The sequence below is a fragment of the Gymnodraco acuticeps genome, unplaced genomic scaffold (assembly GCF_902827175.1).
Source record: "Gymnodraco acuticeps unplaced genomic scaffold, fGymAcu1.1, whole genome shotgun sequence".
In the NCBI taxonomy this organism is placed as follows: Eukaryota; Metazoa; Chordata; class Actinopteri; order Perciformes; family Bathydraconidae; genus Gymnodraco; species Gymnodraco acuticeps.
This window is the reverse complement of record NW_022990054.1, coordinates 2,267,118-2,287,526: the sequence shown is the minus strand read 5'-3', so window position 1 is coordinate 2,287,526 and position 20,409 is coordinate 2,267,118. Positions and strand designations below refer to the sequence as shown.

The window sequence follows — 20,409 nt, the reverse complement described above, 5'->3', positions numbered from 1 at the left end:
GCTCCTGTACTGAATCGATTAGTCAACCTTCTGAAAATAGTGGAACATGTCCAAAAGTCTCAAAGCCCAAAGTGTTAAGAGAATGTCTACCAAAGATATTCAGATTAATATCATTTTTTAATATCATTTTTGCATGAAAGATGACTTTAGTGTGTGATCGAATATCAAATTAGTGGTTATGTTATCCATTAGTAGGCCAATCATTTAAACTGGAACTCCCAGCAGCTAAGATGAATGATAGAGCTTTCAAACTGTCCTTATAGTTGAGGTTCAGACTTCATTCTTAGAAATGTGACTGGATTGGACTCCCCCTTAGTGCATTTAGTAGTTTTTCTTGAGCTATTGATCATATCACATGATCTTTATCTGCACTTCAGATGGAGTTTTCCCAGTTGTAAGGGAATTTATTTATTTGCACTTGTTTAGAGCACTTCAAAAACGACTTGTTGGCTGCAAAGCAAAGTCTTTAAACTGATGGCTGTTGGGATATTTGAGACAGAGTTATTATACAGTGTAGCTGTTTGCATGTGTTGTGCCTCGTGCATAGCTGGAGGAAAAAGAAAAGGTTACTGAAGGCTACCCTTCTTCCCAGAACTGTAATAAACCTCAAAAAGGAGAAAAATGTGGCTTTTCCTGGGAGGAATATGATAACCTTGGCACGGAGGTAAGGACACAAACACACTAAACTTCTGATCTCCCAACTGCAGATAAAATTCAGAACATTTCTGAACCAAACCAAAACATTACGAACTGATTAGAGCTCCAGTGTAACACAAAACACACAGCGCAGCACAGAGCTCACAAGTCAAGAGACAACTCAGGTGTGAGATTGCCACCTGCTGGCGCAAAATGTTTGAGCACATATTTTACATCAGGTAAATGAAATCAAATTATTTTAAAACCTGGAGAACAGCAAATAGACGCTGAAGACAGGATTAAAAAGGAGATTAAATATTGTTTTTTTTCGGTGTGCGACTTATAAGAAAGCTGAGAGTAGACTACATCTCTACGAACATTAACCACCTTTGGAAAAAGCTTCTCACTCCAACTTAAGGAACTTAAAGCTAGACTGAGTTTTCCATTCCAGGTTTTATAACAAGGGTGTGGATTCTGTGTGTCAGCGTGTGCGTGTGCTCTTTTGTGACACTTGACACCGAGCCAGCACTATGCTGACGCTATAGACCAGCATTCTTTGAAGAAAAACCACTTTCCACTAATACTCTGAGTAACCAGAAAAAACATACAGAAAAGCAAAGTGTGAAACATTAAAATGTACATTAAGCAAAAGACTATTAAACAGTGAAACCACTGAGTGTGGAGAGGTCAGGTGAGGGGGTGAAAACGCAGGAGTTTGTGAGCTGTGGTAAAACATGTGCTTTAATGTTTGCTCAGGAGCACAAGAGGCAGTCTGTGTGTAAGGAGGAGAGAATAAAATGGAGGGGGCTGGATGGAGGAGAAAGACCTTCATGGAACACAGGTAAAGATGGAGGGAAAAAAGCATTTGGATTGCGCCCATGTTTTCACAGGATGCATATTACTTGGAGTGTGATGGGGTAGGTCACGGGGAACAGAGTTGTCTTTAATGGTCCTAAGGAAAAACAAAAAAAACAGATTCCAAAAATGGTCTGAGTGGAAGATGCCTCAGTTAAAGAAGCTGAAGTGCAATGTCAGAGTCATTACCAATACTACAATACAGTCTTAATGACATGGGACAGAACTACCTGATACAAAGACAGACACTGCAAGTTACCCTTAAAAGAACATTCTAGAAATAAGGAGGGAGTGGGTATCATGCTCACAGTTTGGGAGGCTTCCTGCTCCATGGCTGTGCATGCCCGCCCTGACGCAGCTCATTAACCCCTAAGTGAGGACATTTAGTCACAGATGTCCTGCCGAGGGGAATGTGGACGTGACCTGTACAGCTTCCCAGAACAAACTCACACATAGCTTAATGTAAAGAATGTTCCTTTAACACGGTCTAAGCTGAGTAATTGGTGCTGATGGCCTGACAAACCGAACGGCACTACAGTGAGTGACTGATTGATGTAGAGCAGTTTGTTTCTGCCCGAGTGACCGTGTCGACATATTTTGCATATCACATTCAAACAGAGCGTGAACGATGAAATGAGGTAAGTATTTGAAAAATGCTTAACATTTTTATTAGATAAGTACAGGTATGGCACAGGCATCACCGCGAGGAAAACCCTTCAAAGCAGTCGTCGTCAGCATGGACGATAACTATTTAAAAATCAGCTGATAAGATCAGCACGCTTCCTAAAGAGCACAAGTCAAATCACATTAGTGCGCTTCTTGACACACGCAAATCCGTTTCTAGGTATGTTACATAACTCGAGCAGCGAGGCCGCATTCTGCCGGGCCGTGAGATGCAAACAATAACACAGAGAGAGGAGGGATGAAAGGAGAGGTTTAGGGGACCCCTTTCCCAGGGGAAATGTCTCATTTCCTGTATCAGCAGACAGTACAGCTGCATCAGACTGTCTGGCATGTGAGCGGAGCCACGTTGTGTTTGGGTTGTTATTTCGCCCCAGCCTATGCCCAGTTTGCTCTTTGACCCTGAGAACATGGAACCTAGTGACGCGGTCTAAACTCGCTGAGCTGGAGCTACTGACGAATAGTAAACACGCTGTTATCTTTAAATAATATTCTACAAAACAGTATCTTTTGTAAATGTAGTATAACCGTTTTCAATGTGTCACTGCAATTTCATATATTTTGACACTTTTATTTGAAATCAGTATTTGGGTCTTTCAATGGTTTTCATTTCAATATTTAGGCTACATTTTTTTTTTACTTTTCTTTTTTCTTTAATGAATTGTGACAAATTGTGCAGGTATACAAACATAAATGACAAAGATACATTTTCTTGCAAAGTAATATTGTTTGTGGGATAACAGGAACACTGACAGTTAAAAGGAAAAACCACAATATCAAAGAGGGCAGACTAAATGACAAGAACAGCACCTTTTTAGAACAGTTTGAATACAAACTGAAATGTATAACCTTTTTCAAGGTATTATTTATTGTTGGACTGTTGTATTAGACTGCTGTAAAAACACTTAGAGAAAGAAACCTAGTTGAATTACTATGTTCTTGAGTAAAATTAGAACCAACGATGAAACGTAATATATTCCTCATCTCCTTGTCGACCTTCCTCCATTGTGAAATATCCTTTGAATCTCTCTGTGAATGATGTGGGCTTCTGAGAAAACACTCATGTCCGTGCAGCATCTCATTAACAGTGTTTCCCGCAGATGTGAGTGTGCGAACATTATGTGTCCGTCAGCTCGAGAGCGTTTTGTACAGTAGCCGTTATCTCAGGAGCTCATCGCTGGAGTCGCCACGGCAGCAGAGAGAGACCGGTCGGCTTTCAAAAACATCAAACTCACATCTGCTGCTCTGCTTATCACAACAACCGCGCGGTCAGAGAGAACAAGGACATTTTCACAGAAGAGTACAGAAGGTTCACAGGGTGCCTGATTAAAAACTTGAATCATATACACTCACGTAAATTGTCTTTTACCATATTTAAAAAGCACCATAGTGCATTCTGTAGTCTTCGAATAGTTATTTTTGATTTATAGAGGAATCACAGTGATCGTGTTTTTGTCTTTACATCAATCAAAAACAGACAATCACATCTTAGAAAGGACAAACAAAACCTTCTTTAGTGTTCTATGGGAGTGCAAAAAAGAAAAGAAAAACATAAAAGACGGACAACTAAATGAGCTTCCTGATGACTATACGAGATCTTGCCACCATCTGAAAGCAGAGGAAACTCTGGTCCATTGTGTGAGTTTGATTTACACCGAGTGGATGAAGGCGTAGGAAGTGGAGTGGACGCACCCAGGATTGGGCAAAGAGGTGAAGACAAGCATGTGACTGATTAACAAACCAAAAATCAAGCTGGTGGAAAATATGAGCCAGTCAGCGCTCCCTGTAGGAAGCTCTGGTGAGAACGCCTCTGTGTGCATTTCAGCCTCTAACCAGCTTATGGGTTTACCTACGGTAATGTGGCTGTGTGGCAAGAAGCAACACCTCTTCTGAGAGGAAGTCTGATCTCTCCGAGGAGGATACTTAACCACCAGCACCTCCCATGGACCCATAACAACAATAACACTGGTTCCAAACAACAGCAGCTCAACAACACCAGGTCCTGATGGTTAGCCCACAGCGATTTCCATCACACAGAGCAAAACAACACATGCCACTTTTTTTCACAATACATGCGTTCCAGCCAAAGACCTGTTTTCCTGTAATTAGCCACAGCAGAAGAGCATGTTGGGATATATCAGCAACAGTCCCCAGAGGCCAATCAGGAGGAAAAACACAGTGTGTGTGTGTGTGTGTGTGTGTGTGTGGGTTTGTCAGAGGGTGTTTTTAGGTAAGACGCAGCGACTGCATCATGTGTCTCTGAGTCGGGGCCACGACAGAAAAGAGGAAGGGGCCGGCCCAGGGAAGGCCTTAGAGACAAAGAGAAGAGGCAGCAAATGTTATGGCAATTCCAGACAAAGCTTTAGGGCATTGCTGAGATGACATGAAACCACAGTTTTGCACTGCGCCTTTGTCAGAGACGGGCATGGCAACATCCTCAATAACACATATGGCACCGAACAAAAAGCATGCCTGTCGTGTACAGATGGTGCATCAATGAGCGAGGGAAGGAAGTGGGCGTAGGCAGCTGCTGTCGGAGCCGGTGAATGGGAAAGTGAGAGAGAGACGGACAGAAAGGAGACACAAGAGAGGTCAAATCAATATATGTCCTTGGAGCAGTGAGAGCAGGGATGTGTGCCTCTCTGCTTACGTCAGTTCATTAATGAGCACTGACGTCCACATTTTTCTCTGCCCTTCAGAGCTGTATCACTTCCGTTGGTAAATGATGAGCAGGAACAATCTAATCTAACCCTTTGAATGAGCAGATGAGGTCAGTGGTTCTATGAAGTTTAGTGTGTGTGTCCGCGTCATTGGGAGTCAGGTGTTAACAAGCCTCTGATTGGCTTACGAGACTAACTAGCTCCCATGTGGGAAGATTAGTCTATGCAGTGACATCATCCCAAAGGGGGGATGAGAGGTGTTTCAAAAACAGTGTGCACATCTGTCTACAACACAAAGACGAATCAAAAACAGTTTAAAAAAAGATATTAAAAGACACAGGCAGAAATCTGAGCGGCTCCATTGATACATAAAGGGCATTTAAGGTTATTCCTTGTGTACTGGCAGGCCTATTCTGCAAGTGAACACAAGGTCAAGGTTTTTTATTTACAAATGGTACTAGCGTCACCTCAGAACATGCTGTGGTCAGCAATCTGCAGCTTCCCTTCTCACTCCGGAGCAGCCTCTTCCCTACAGCTACTCTGATTAAATATAGTCTCACAAGAAAGGAGTTCAATGTGTGTGAATCTGAACGTGAAGAACGGGATGCAGCTGTGCTTTTAAGGTGTGAAATGAGACAATCTGTTCAAAATAAAGTTGAATTTCTGGAGGCAATTTTCATTGTCTTTCGCTCCGGTCTTTCCTTGGTTGCAGCACTACGTCAGATGGTAGATAATTGAAACAAATGAGGGGGCATGGCTGCCAAAGGCACTGCAGCACAGAGGCAATTACACAACGATGCAGGCAAGTTTATATATGTGTGTGACACACACATATATAAACTTCTCGGACTAAAGCATACACACAGCAGAGAAGGGCAGCGAATAAGGAAGGCCTACTCTCCACCACCTTCTCTGTTCAATTAGGCTGCACCAGACCCCCCCCCCTTCCCTCTCACTCTCGCCTGGGACAAACAGGAAGTGAGGCGCCCAGGCACTTCCCGTCTCCCTTTAAAATGGTCCTCTTGTTCCCAGAGGCAGCACGGAGAAGCCATGGTCTGCAGCAACAACTGCTACGAATAATTTCTCTGCCACCTTTCCACACATTTTAAAAATGTGATACTCAATTCTGTCTAACATTTTTCCTGCCACCTAACCAACCTACAAACAGAGCCAGACACAATTAATCCATTATCCAGATGCCAATATGGCCACCAAGCAGCTGTTGTTGTCCATGCTTACAGGGCACCTGCCGCGTCACACAAACAATGTTCACTTTACTGCGCTGCACTTAATATTTGTCTGCTCAGCACTGATTAATGTTCTAATCAGTAATTGCGTCCGAGTGTGCTATGGTTAGCTTTTCTTTCTGAACATATCAACCTAATTGTGGTTGTTTCAATAGCAAAGGAGATGCAAAGACGTCCTGTGTTTTTTTTATTTAAGCGTGAGCATTAAAGCACGTGCTGACGGGTAGGATCTAAATGCGGAGGTGAGGTTAGTGCAAGGCCATCGCTTCCTTCATATCCTGAGCCAGCAGGACGAGGCTACTCCTAAAAACACATTCAGTGTCAGTGTTATGTAACTGGCCCTATGTGTGAGGTCTGCTCTCTGCAGACTCGAGGGCAGGTGAAAATAGAGAAGGACAATCAGTTCAGTATAGACTGACAGGCTGCTTATATTCTATGTGCCCTCTATAGGAGGGAGTAAACTAAAGGCACACTGGGCAGGGTTTACCAGTTCTTCTTTGTGATTAAAGAAGTTAAAAAAGTCATTCAAGCCAGAAATCTGGGTATGGAAAGATGGACATTTTCTAACCTGTGCTCATCTTGGAGCAGCCATTTTCTTCATGTTGAGTTATAGGGCTTTTCTACTAGTTGATTATGGACTGCATATTTATTACCTTGACCAAGGAGGTTTTGAGTTGTTTTGTTTGTTTGTCAGTAGGATTACTGAAAAACTACCATCCTGCCTTCATGAAACTTGGTGGAAGAGCGTAGTAGGAGCCAAGGAAGAAGCCACTACATCTTGAAGTGGATCTGAATCACAGGGCGGATACACAAATTAATTAACTATCCTTCACATTGCAAAATAAGGCATTGGGCCTTGACGGGTCTCTTTCCAAGTGCCCCTCTGGTTTAGGTCTAGTATGAGTGGAGTAGTGTATGATACAAATAAGTAGGAGAGTTGGGGTTATAGAAACAATAACCGATAAGTTTAGAATATTTTTCTTAGAGTTTTCTTCTATGAAATCTATTTAAAATTAAAGGGTGCATCTTGCTGTTCAGTTAAAAGTCTAACCAAAATGACAAAGCAGCTTATACAGTGCAACAGCCACAGCTAATATTGCCATCCAATTCCTCCAGGCAAGGCTTTTAATAGGTTTTGATTCAACCCAACTTTCCCCAAAGACTTCGATTCTATTGAGTCCCATCTGAGTGACGGGGCAGTCTCAGAAGGAGGGGAGTCTGCCGGGCTGAGGGGGGGCAGTGGGGGGTTTGTTGGTGGAGAATGGCGTCCTTGTTGAGCTGCTTGCCACAGCTCTGTGGAGAAACCAGGCCTGCCAAAGATAGCCTAATGAGAGACACATGGAAAACAGTAAGGCCCACTCTGCTAATACAACACACACAGTATGATGGCACACTCAGAACTATTGTTCCACACCACACATTATAAAACCAACTGATCCACTGACAGCAAACACACACAAGCCTTTGTACTGTGATGGAGTCTCCGAGTCTAAGTGCAACACGTTAACAGCAATATCATACAGAAACGTTTATCCTCGTAACAAAGAGGGAAAACGGATTTTCTGTGTCATGATGAAATTCCGTATGGAGAAATGACTGCAACAGATGTTGACGTTATTGAAGGGGTTAGAAACAGGGGAAAAAGGCATCAAATTGATTAAAGCTGAATGAGAACTTGACCCAGGATTCAACTCAAAGTGTGCCTCAGGACTGTTGTGTTGGAGGAGGCCTTTGTTAGAAAAGACTTTTGAGTGGACTTCATTTATTTGACAGAATTACTTTTTTATAGAAAACTTGGAAGAACATGGCATATTAGCAAAAATATGAAAAATGTGCTTCAAATGAATGCTGAATTATTTCATATGGTGTGTTTACATGCCTGTGATTAGAAAATGCTTCATGACATCTTTGTTTATAAGAGTATAGGCACACATCATTCAACTATACTATAGTAAATTACAGAGATTCCATCCTCTCCATTACCTATGCAATTTTAGACAGAAATGGTTGTCTCTCAAAATGACTGAAATCACCTAGTAATAAACATTAACACGTTGCTGCTGTAAAACTTCACATGCAAAAAAGGCAACGGCTGAGAAAGGGAGGCCACACAACTTATTTAATTTGACGTCATACGATGACAGACCGTTTATCTGCTCCATTCTGAACAGCATGATCAACATTAGAGTTGACGCTGTTTGATGGAGTGCTGGCAGCAGTCTCTGCTCCACACAATGCTACTGCTGAAAGCTGAAACACCAAAGCCCCGGAGACGGAGAAATGGCCCGGGCGGAGGTCAACGAGGACCTGCTTGGATGGGTGTGCCTCCAAAAACACACATCAATCAAGCCATACAGCATCATCGCCAAGCCGCCTGATTGGCTGTCGGAGACACCAAGGGAGAGGAAATGCTAAAAATAGACGTGACGGGCCATTTTGGCTTAATGAGCCCATGAGACATTAGTGCGCTGTCCAGGTCCCACCCTGTCTTGGTCATGACTGGGGGAGAAAATAACCTAAGTGCTCTTGGCAAAAGCCCCTGCCTTCACAAGGCTTCTGTGTGTGTACTTCAATGAGGCCTACAGTATAACACATGTTTAGCCTCACACATACATACACACAAACGGCAGTCTGTTATTCATACTAAGAGTAGCAGTGAAGTGTAAACAGAGTTCTGTATCACGGCAAGGCCTAATGTAATCCAGCTGTGCTGCTGTGTGTGTGTGTGTCTGTGCTAAAGCTACAATTTCACCCCCGCCATTAAAACGCTCCTAAGAGAGCTCAAAGTTATATTTAGGTTTTATACAGCAGTTAAGGCAGGCTGAGGCTGGTTAACCCTAGAGCCACACAAAAGGGGAACCAGATCCTCTCTGCTCCGACTGACAGAGAGCTGAACCTAAATCATCTTCCTCTTGAACTCAAGCACAACAAGCAGCTCTGCAACATGATGTTGTTGCAGGTAGGACCAAAGAGACGGGCAATCCAGATGGTAATGGCCAGGAAAAAATAGCACATTCTGATAAGCCAATGCTGTGCAAACAACCAAAACAGAAAAAATGAAATAGCAGCTCCCTGCCCTTTTGGAACGCCGTGTCCAAACAAACAGTGCAGCACAACCAAAGGGGCACACAGGAGGACGAGAGGAAAAGTCGGCCAAGCCATTTCACTCCAACCACTCTTTATCTTCTCTCCCTGTTAAATCAGCTACAGCAGGATGACTATGTGCCATCACTGTCCCTCTGCCCTGACTCCCTCCCACAAGGAAAGATACCCCTTGTGTCTGACCACAGCAGAATCTCTGCCTGCTACAGCAGCACTGTCCTCAAATGTCTCCGACAAAACCGCAGCAGCATAACAGAGAGACTGAATGTGGGAGGAGGGGAGGGGAGGGGGAGTCAGATGGAGAAGTTAATCAAGGTCTGACAATGTGAGTTAAAGAATGCAGACAGCCACAAAAAACGACAACAATCAACAACAACAGTAAAGGGGACGGAAAGGTCATGAAGGGATACAAAATAAATAAATAAGAGTAACAGTGACTTGGATAAGTACCGATAGAAGAAGCAGTCGCAGCACACTAGAACCCCCATCGAGTCGGTGGTGTAGCAGAGCCGGGGTGAGGAGGCTCCGACCGACCCACAGCTCCCTTCCTGCCTGTCACCTCCCCCGTTCCTCTCGTGCAAACTTGGCTACAGGTGCAGCAGCTCCGGCATAGCACCTTGTGTGATCGGACAGCAACGGCCTCTAGCTTTAACGCAGGTCATGCAGGACGGACGGACGGAGGATGCGGACGGGCCACTCAGGAAGTGAGGCAAGCAAACACGTAGAAATACACTTTCAAAACAAAATCACATTCACAAAACCGGCTACGCTGCTCCGAGCGTGTTTCTCTTTCTCTCCCTCCTTTCCAACTACTGCAACTGCCTGCCTCACTTTCACACTCTTGCACTTCTCTCTCTCTCTTTCTCCCTCCCTCTTTCTCTCTCTCTCTCGTTCCCTTGCTGGCTCCCACTTGAAAGGCGGGAAGATTAGCTTGTCCCATAAACAAACTGCTGACTGCTGGACAGCACAGGGTGGACTGCAGCGGGGAGAGCGAGCGAGCAAGAGACAGAGAGGAGGGAGGCAGCAATCTCAGCCATCTGTATACATCCTAAACATCTCCACCCATCGCGCACACAGACCAAACACACGATCGGTTGGCTAAATCCGAGTCGGAGTCAAATCCTGTCGGACGTCTCTGGAAAGTTAATCATTGCAGCAAGTTGACAGCCCCTTCATGCATTTGCACGTGACGTGATACGCAGCTAAATCATAACAGCACTGTCAGTCAACACTGCACACGTGTGTAGGCATGCGGCACAGGACGCACACGTATACAGTTACCATGACCGTTCATTCACACAAACGATGCAGAGGTACGGGAGGGGAGGGGCTAGCGCGCAGACAAGCCCACGGGAAGCCAGCCAATCACTGCAGAGTGCTTGTGTTGTGGTTTGGCCAAACAAGGTGAAGGACACACTGGGCCTCATTACATCTCTCCCCTTTCTTCCCTGCATCACTTAATAAGAGCAATCACTTTATTTTGCCATTGGCTGTTCACTTGCTTCTATGTTCATCAAAACACACACTTTGAGAAAGGACTGCAGTAAGGTCTAAGATCGAAGGATTAGCCGACTATGACAGAGGGAGCCGCTGACGCTCAATGTCAAACGCTGCTTCCCAACAGGAAACACATCACTGCAGCAAAACAGACCGAGACAACAGAGGCAGAGACAGAAGACGGTAGCTATGCAGCGAAGCACTTCTCTTATTCTGTCAGCGACTCGTCAAAGAGCTCCTGAACAGTGACATGGATTAACAGAAGCCAGAGTGAGAGGATCTTTTCACCTAACCCTGCTGGACAACACAGCTTCTCCTCCCTCTGCTGATCTTCTCTTCTTTTTAAAATAAAAGATGACAAAGACGGACTGCAGCTGCCCGGCAAAGCACTTTTACACCGCATGACGTCATCCCTCCTCCTCCAACACCACCACCTCCTCCTTAGAAGCCTTTCACCAGGAGCTGCAGCTACCAGGCCTCCTCTTTCACCGTTTAATTACCTCATCCCTCTCACCTGTACACACACACACACACACACACACGGGGGATAGTAACACACACTTGTCTTGCACACACTTCCTTAGTGAAAACAGAAAGGGGAGGAAGGGGGGTGGGTATAACAGCCGATAACATCGTTCCCGCATTTTCAGCTTTGTGATGAAGTGGGTGTTTGCCACTCATTAGTTCTCCTTTGTGTTTCAGTACCTAAAAGTCAGAGTCAGGATATGGGTTTTGTGTGTGTGTCAAGTGCAGCGGAAGGCCATATGCCCTGGAACAACGAAAAGGGGAAAAGGAGTGCCACAGGGAAAGTGTAAGAAGTGAAACTGCCATTAAATTAACTGTCACTTTCAACAATATGAGAAAAGCTTTCGTGGGTCGCCTTGTGTTGTGTACTTCCTCCAAACTTGTGGCCCTTATCACAAGATCCAGACAAAACAATAAAAAGCAAGACATCCGCTTAATTCAAGAAGGCAGACAGAACAAAGAAAGAATGCTTCTTATAAACTTGTGACTTGGAGAGATAACAAAAAGAGGAGGGGAAGAGGGAGAGACTGAACCACTGGGCAGGGGAAAGACCCAACTCGTGACCGGGTTTAAAAAACGCCAGGACATGAATAGAGGCCGTTGCATCATGTCAAGGGAAAGTGAGTTAGGGGTAAGAGGAATAAACACACAGCGAGCATTATTCACACAAACACATATAAAGTTGCTAGGTGATGGGAAGGCAAGAAGGGAGTATTTCTCTAGAGAGGAAGGAAAGAGAGAAAGATAAAAAAGGGAGGGAGAGGAGAGATCATTTTGCCGTTTTCCATAATGGAATAGAGGAAACAAAAGAGTTAGAGCCCCCCCCCCCCTTAAAGCAAGACAGACAGGTTTCTCCTGATCGCCTCACAGACTGAACTACACGTGGGCACACTGAAATCAGGGGACCCTTGAGAGGAATAGACATTATATCATCAATGTTTGAGTAGACATGATCAAGTGCATTTTTCAAAACTGAACAACCATACTGTCTTTTTTTCAATTTCATATAATTTCACGTAGATGTTTCATCAGATGCAGCCTCAAACGACCTCAATATAGATATATTATGGAGGCAATAAAAAGTTGTACGATATTAAAAAAGAGTCACTATGAGCACCATTGTACGGAAACAACACAGACAAAGTGAAGTGATTTATGAGCTGAGCATATCACAGATCGTGCACCCCTCCCTCCTGCCCATATGGATAACACATGATCAAGTTACCGTCGCGCACATTTACAGCAGTTCTCTTACCTATTTAGCGTATAGGACCCGTTCCTTTTAAACCTCATCATGGACGACAGGAAACGGATGAAGAAATCCAGAATTGACGGCGTTTCAGCTTTTTGTCGCACCCTGAAAGCTACACACCCCGCCGCGTCTCTGTGAGCTCTGCACGGCTGCAGGACGAACAAACACACGCCGAACAATACGGAGTCGCAGTCCTCTCTCACTCCTCAAGCACCTTTCTCTCTCTATCGTTTCTTCCCAGACCTCCTCCTCCTCCTTCCCCCCTCGGTTTAGTTTCCGTGGGGCAGGGTTAACGGCGTTTCGATTCAAACAATAAGAGCTCGTATCTGTGGCGAAGTGATGTTAAAAATAAAATCTCGTGATATTAACGGAGTCTGGTCGAGGCTGGGTCGGCTTTGTGCACTGCCTCGCTGACGTAAACCACCGCTTTTTTCTTCAGAAAAAAAAACACCAAATGAAACTTGACCATTTATTTCAAAACGTCCACATCTACACTCACTCTTCCGGCTCGGTTCGGCGGCATAAAACCGAACAAAAACAACGTCTACATTGGAAAAAAAAGATACATTTACAAGCTAAATGGTTATCGACGCGAGGCAGCTTCCTCCTTCTCCCCATTCACGGTCTCGAGGAGGCTCTTGTTCCTATCTGAGCAACTATATACACACACACACACATTTATATTCCTCCATATGCTAAACACAAACCAGACTCCACCAACACAGCTCTTGTCACCACCTGAACAGTGAGAGATGGATTTAAAGCTAAGAATAGGGCTGAGGATCCATTAATGCCATTTAAACCCAAAGACGCACCTTTAAGTACCATGTCATTCTAATGGACACACACCAAGTCCACTTTACAGCTCATTATACAGGAGGTTGGTAAACATGCTTCAACTTTTACATTCATTAAACATACCACTGGATTAAAGTAGAGAGGATTATATAAAAGTGGATTAAAAAAGGGACAAATAAGGGCTTCCAGGAAAGTATTCTTCACTTCATTCCAATAGATAATAAATAGTTGTACAGATGATTATTTGCCTTGCAATACTGATAAAACTATCTTTCTATCTGTCACTATTGCACCAACAAACTCTTGACCTCTTACCAGGTGCTGCTGTGAGGACAATGAGAAGCTATACCAGTAACAATGAACCAACATGGCAGACTGGCTGGTTAGTAATATTGGCGCTTTGCAGCATTTTCAGCATCTTCTCTGGCAAACACAATGAGAACTGACAATACAATGAGCTGCAGGAATGTAAAGATGTAGGAAATATATAAAGTGACTTTGAGCAGACAGAGGTGACACTTGAATGACTTTACAATGATGAGGTGTGATCTTTAACGCTGCACCCAGACACCTCCCGACTCAAACATGCCCCCGGGGAAGAGAGCTTGTTGCCCCTGTGGATCTTAACACCACTGTGTGTGTGTTTACACAAGCTATAGCTCAGGTAAGAAGCTCTTGTTTTGTACATTTTTATGGATTAAAAAAATGTAAGAGTTGGAGAAGAAAACAAGATGAATGGATGAGGAGAAAGAGAGAGTGGGAATATGTTGAGGGCCAGACCACAAAGACTGAAAAATGGAAAGACCAGATGTGCTTTTCTTACAGCCAATTGAGGAAGCATTGAGGTGGGGAGGAAGACATGCAATAAGAGTCCAAAACTGGTTTCAAATCCATGACTTTTATGGCTACATGTAATGTGCTTTAGTACTTAGCCTAAAATACGTTTTTAGAACTTTTATGAAGCTGTGTGGATGTGACTTGAAGCCAGAAAAAAAGAATAAAGCAGCTATTTTTAGCGGAAAGCTTTGAAAGTATAAAACCTATCTATGTTTATGACAGGGATTAAATAAAAGGAAAATAGCAAAAAAATCCAGCTCAAATTATTACAACCATTCCCAATAATAAAATATAATGTGTCATTAACTTTTGTGTAGGTCTGGAGGGATTCGAGTACATAATGATGAATCCAGGCAAGTGGTACGTTTAAGAGCATTCAGGGTGATTCAGGATTACATCATGGGGGTGCGGCTGTGTGTGTGATTCCTGCACTCCCGCAAAAGCACTCGGGGTCGGTTTCAACGTCTCCAAGATCGTTTATTACAAAAAGAGCAGCCTGGCACCAGAACTGCTGATCACTGCTGCTGCTCCTTCAGTCACTGCAGAGTTACACAACAGCCACTGGAGGGAGGAGAAGAAGAGGAGGAGGAGGAGGAGGCTATACGATGCAGCTCTGTCCCCTTATTTTCACAAACACCCCCGCCTCTGTTAGTACATTTACTGACACAAACATTTGTATCATCTGTTGTAGACCCAAATAAATAAAATAAAATAAGAACTAATTCTCAAAAAAGATAAACGCCATTCTTAAAATGTATAAACAAACATTAGTTGGATTAATATTGATTAGAGTGCACAAAATAAATAAAATAATTGAGAGAAGAAAAAGAGATATGTTATCTATCAAAACCCAGTTAGATTAACATTCATTGGATTGCACACGTTGTTTGTTTGTTTGGATATATAGTAAATTAACATTTTAATAGCACTTAATGACTGACTGAATGGAAATGACAATAAAAGAAAATGTAAAACGAAAAAAGCGATCATGAAAATGTTTCCAATAAATGAATAAAATGATTTTTGACCACTTTGTTGTTCAGATATATCTCATATTTGTAACTAAATGATACATGAATTGAAACAAAACACGGTATAAACTGAGGAGTGACTCCCGTGAGGTTCATGTGTTTTCTTCACTCCGCTGGGAAACTGCTCTCATGTCAAGAAGCATCAGATCAGTGCATGCGCTAGGGCTGTGCGATTATGGCAAAAATCATAATCACGATTATTTGGGTCAATAATTGATATCACGATTATTTTGACGATTATTCATTGACCATTTATTGAACTTTAAAACAAATAATATTTTACCAATAAACAAGATCAACAAATATGTTGGAGCGCACTTCCAAAACCATACTAAAAATATATTATTAATATGATAAATAAAAATAAATTAGACCAAAATAAATGAAATCAAACATGTTGCAGTGCACTGTCACAACCTACTGAAAACTCCTTAACATATAGCCAACATTTTGGTAAAACATATTCAACATATTCCACTCAGTTAAACGTTGAAGACTGGCCAACCGTCATGGTCCAGAAGTAACAGGAAATAAATGCAATAAATACAATTTAAGACCAAATAAAAATGTTTAGGCCACCATGGCAAATGCTGGTAGGGCTGCTCATGTCATCTCTTAAAGATTGTTCGCAAGAAACACCAGCCTGTTTACATGGTCTGGTTTCAGAGATGAGCGCAGGCAGGTGACAATATCGCCACCTGTACTGAAGACCCTCAGCCACGCCCCGACACATGGGGTGACGCCGGCCAATCACAAAGCTTTGATGCGTTCAAGTGCATTATTCTGGCACAGGAAGATTATGTTACAGGACATTAACGATAAAACAGAATATTGTTGTTCTATTTTTAGACACATCTCGCGATCGACTGGTTGGGCACCCCTGGGCTAGACCATAGGTCTGTTGTGGTGGCAAAGTAGTCAGCTGAAGCCACATCTCTCTCAACTTCCCCACGGCATTTGTCATATAGCGCAGGCAGCGCAGACCTGCTGAAATAATACCGAGACGGCATCGCGTAACGCTTGTCCAACGTGTTGACAAGTTGCTTAAAGCCCTGGTTGCTAACAGTGCTAACTGGGCACATATCTTTAGCGATGTGAAATGTAATGGCACCTGTAATATCTGTGTCTCTGCGAGCTCGTCGCGTAGGCCGTTGCTCTGTACAATGCGTCCTGAATCGATGACTGTGATGATGTGGTGGATGAAGTCGAGCGGGCATCTGCTTTTTGTTGTATTATTGCCTGGTCGTATTGCACTTTGTGGTTGTATTTCAGATGATTAAAGAGATTGGTTGTGTTAGCGTGTGGTGCCAACACAACTTGGTAACAAATCCTGCACTGTACTTTGTTTTGCTCCACGTCGGACTCCTGAAAGCCAAAGTACTTCCAAATAGTGGAAATAGTTTTACCCTTCTTTTTAACGAGTTGCTGCTCTTGATCTGACATCTTCGCTCGCGCTGAACACTCACAACACATGTCACTCCCACGTGGCCGAGTGGGCTTTTAGGGAGGGGCGAAAGCGCACCCAGCAAAAATAATCGTATTTTGTCAATTATGCTGTTTTCATAATAGTCGCAAACCATAATCGTAATCGCGATTAAAATACGATTAATTGCACAGCCCTAGCATGCGCTGCATCGTCCAATCAGTGAGCGATACACAGTAAGGGGGCGGGGCGAGTATCTGAGGATTGCATCGGAGGATGGTCTGGTGGTTCCTCGGTTATCGCTCCTCCGGCAGAAATAAGAGCCATGGGACGGTACTCAAGATGGCGCAGACAAATCAACTTCCGGTGAGACCGAGGACCGAGGAGCGAGGAAATGAAAATAGTCGACCTGAGACGGGGCCTACGATGACTCAAGGAGGAAGATGGTTGACAGTAAATGAAAAGACTCGGTAGTAGGGACAGAGAGAGCTTGGAGGGGAAAAAGAGGGAGAACACTGCAGACCACAGAGGCACAATTAGCCAGAGCTTTATTGATGCGGTTCCAAAACAACAGCCCTCCTTCCTACCTCCTTCTATTCAGGCTCAATCCATTCCTCCTTCCTGCACCTTAGCTTCCCTTGATTGTTGCTCCTTTCTCAGCCCCCCCTTCATTTAGCTAATTTGAGCTTTCTTGCTCCTTTCGCAATCCTTAATTATATTCAAACCTGTTCTCCATGCAACCCCCCTCTCCTCCCTTCTGTCCATCCAATCCCTGTCCACATTCCTCTTCCTGGTGCATGTTGTGCAAGAATGCTGTGGGCCTTAAGTGTGTCCATGCATACAAATGGTGTTAAAAAAGCATGCTCTCTTTCTAACCTGATGAGGAAGCTGCAGCTTTACTCTTAAGGTGTAAATATGAATATAATATATAATAAATAAAATGTTTGTCTTTATTCTCCGCCTCGTTTCAAGTGACAGAGAAGCTTCTAGAAAACACTAATGGCTGGCTGTGGAATAGCCCTGGCCACTCCCACACAGGCTTTCCAGGAATACGTTGCACAGTCCAACGCTGGACCGCAGTGCACACACAAATGGATGTGACACACACACACACCACACTGTGGCTCCAGCAACTTACGCGCATGTGATAGGAGAGCTTTAGAGGGACAGTGTGCCAAGATCACTAGAAAAGGGCTGATAGACACACACACACACACACACACACACACACACACACACACACACACACACACACACACACACACACACACACACACACACACACACACACACACACACACACACACACACACACACACACACACACACACACACACACACACACACACACACACACACACACACACACACACACACACACACACACACACACACACACACACACACACACACACACACACACACACACACACACACACACACACACACACACAACACACACACACACACACACACAAGCTGTAAATGTACCATAAGGTCTTTGCTGCCAAGTACCATGAATGCACTGTTTCTGTCACCCACACAGCCTCGATATGTTTCAACACACACAAATAAACACACACACTGAGCTCAATGAGAGGTATATGTGAGCTGGGGCCATGCCAAGAGGTGCAGTATGAAAGGGCCTATATATACGGCCAGGCTGGGCGACGCCAGGGTCCGTCAGTCTGTCTGTGGGTCCGTCTTTCACATACAGCCCGGTCTATAGTGAGGGGAACTAATAACTCACCGTTATAGTTACTTCAGTGGGTCTGCCTCGCTGTCTGCCCATTTTAACCCTGATAATGAGATGGAATTCCTGCCATCTTTTTAGATGTATGAACCAATGAAGAATGTACACCATACAATCACTAAGTACAGTTGTTGCCAAAGTAGCATATAAGTGTAACATAATGGGCAGAATGGCAGTGAAGTTGACTTTTTCTCAAATGTCACTTGGATGCCCCTAAAAAGGCAAATGTTATGTCTCTGTGTTTCTGGCCTCTGCATCCAATCAGTATTATCTTTCTATATCTAGACAGATTTGGTTTCTATCTAAATTCCAGGAAATTAAATGCAACCTTACCCACGCACCCGGTCACAGCTCAGGCCTTTTGGAATGTAAAGCTAAACACCAGCAAAGGAAATCCATCTAATTTGTTGAAGGAAAAGTAGCACTTATTTTATTTTCCAGTTATTGTGTTGCTACAGTGAAGACACTTAAATGATGCTGAAACCATTAGTAGTTAGAAGTCTGCATGTTATTTACTGTTGGTCACACAGACAGTGACAATTTACACCATTTCCTGAAATGTTATATAGAGCAAACAGTTAATCGTAACACAAATATGCATTCAAAGAAACCAGCACGGAAAAAAAATAAAACAAAGTGGGCATTATATAGGATGACTTGAGTTATTTTGACCTCAAAATATTTAGGTTTGACAGTTTCTTTTTTATAATTTTTCTGCCCTAAAAGTGAAAAGTATGTCTTCACTTTAATTACATTCCTGGTAGTCTGCAAAATACTTTATAAACATTACTTATGTCTAAATGTTGCTTTTCTTCATGCCTAATTTGCATATAAAATCAAATATAACAGCACGCAAAGAGAAAATCAGTGATTTGTTTGAGATGTTCACCAGTCTGCACCTCTACCCTGGATACTTTTTGTTAGAGTACTGGTATTGTGAACTGCCGAGGTTGTTAGAACTATGACGCCACCTACTGTCAACCAGAACTAATGCACCGTTGTGAAGTGAGCACACCGGCCTCCTCCCTTTCTCTCTCTGGGGCTGCTGTGCTAAGTGAGGCGCGCTGGGCCTGAGGAGCGATGCTGAGAGAGAGGAGCCGTCACTGATGTCTTGATGACTGGTATGCACTCTGGTATTGCTGGCATGCGAATAAAGGCTTTGCACCCGTGATGGGCGGGAGGAGGTGAGGATGGAAGATTAAAAAACGAAAAAGATAAGAGATTAAGTGGCGCTGATGCATCGGCGACGTCAGGTACTGCTGCTATGCAAAATGTGGATGTCTTTGAAGGCATGTTATGAATGGAGGGAGAAAGAAGGAATGTAGCGGTAAGGAAACCACTAGGGCGAGTTGTGGAACACCTATAGGATATTTTGTGCAAATGTTGCCTTCAATGAAAGAAAGAATACCTGGTGGAAAAAATGTAAGATGAGAGGTTGGGGCGGAGACACACATTCAATGCTTCTGTTGCAGTGAATGACAAATCATTATTTGAGTATCTGATTTATCCTTCACTTAAAAATATACATAAAATACTTAAAGAAAAAATTAAATCCGTGCCTCCGCAGAGAGAAGAACAGAACTATTGATCTCTGTGTCTGCCTGTGGCTGGTGGTGGACTGGTATAGCTAGTGTAATAGGGTCATGTGATACTGCACTGGAAAGAGCCGACAGACCCCGGTGCACCCTGGGTAGGCCTGCGAGTGCTGATTATGCAACAGGATCTGATTTCATGCCCATTGGATCGCTCTGGTTCTCTCACTTCCCCTGCCTGCTTTCTCTTCTTCAAAACACTTTTATCTACATTTCTCTTCATGCCACAAACTTTCTGCTATAGCTCTTTTTCTTTCAATTGTTCCCCGTCTCATCAATAACACACAGAGCTACGCATGCTCTACCCTCTCCTGGAAAACAGTGCATTTATAACGCCGGCTAAAATCAATATGATTGACCAAACAAAGTTACCTACTGTAACTGCTGACAGGTATTCTTTTTCCCAGCAGCACTTCCCTGTCTACTCAAAAGTCATGTGAACTGGACATGTGCTGCCCTCTTGTGGTGAAAAATATGCTACACTCATATTCTGCTTACAGCACCCTATTCATTCTTCCTG

General features: G+C 43.6%; 1 protein-coding gene across 3 annotated transcripts in view; it reads right to left on the bottom strand.

The window, feature by feature from the left end:
• Nucleotides 1-20,409, bottom strand: part of mob2a (MOB kinase activator 2a) — a 62,191-nt gene that overhangs the window by 21,953 nt on the left and 19,829 nt on the right. The window contains exon 1 of one of the 3 annotated variants that reach the window (XM_034215838.1): nt 12,459-12,870. The exons of 1 other annotated variant lie outside the window; for it this stretch is intronic. In XM_034215838.1, coding sequence (XP_034071729.1) covers nt 12,459-12,499 — 41 coding nt within the window. In that variant the 5' untranslated portion in view covers nt 12,500-12,870. Of the gene's footprint in view, nt 1-9,631; nt 10,232-12,458; nt 12,871-20,409 lie in introns of those variants that run through there. One more of the 3 variants, XM_034215840.1, reaches the window with a different exon arrangement.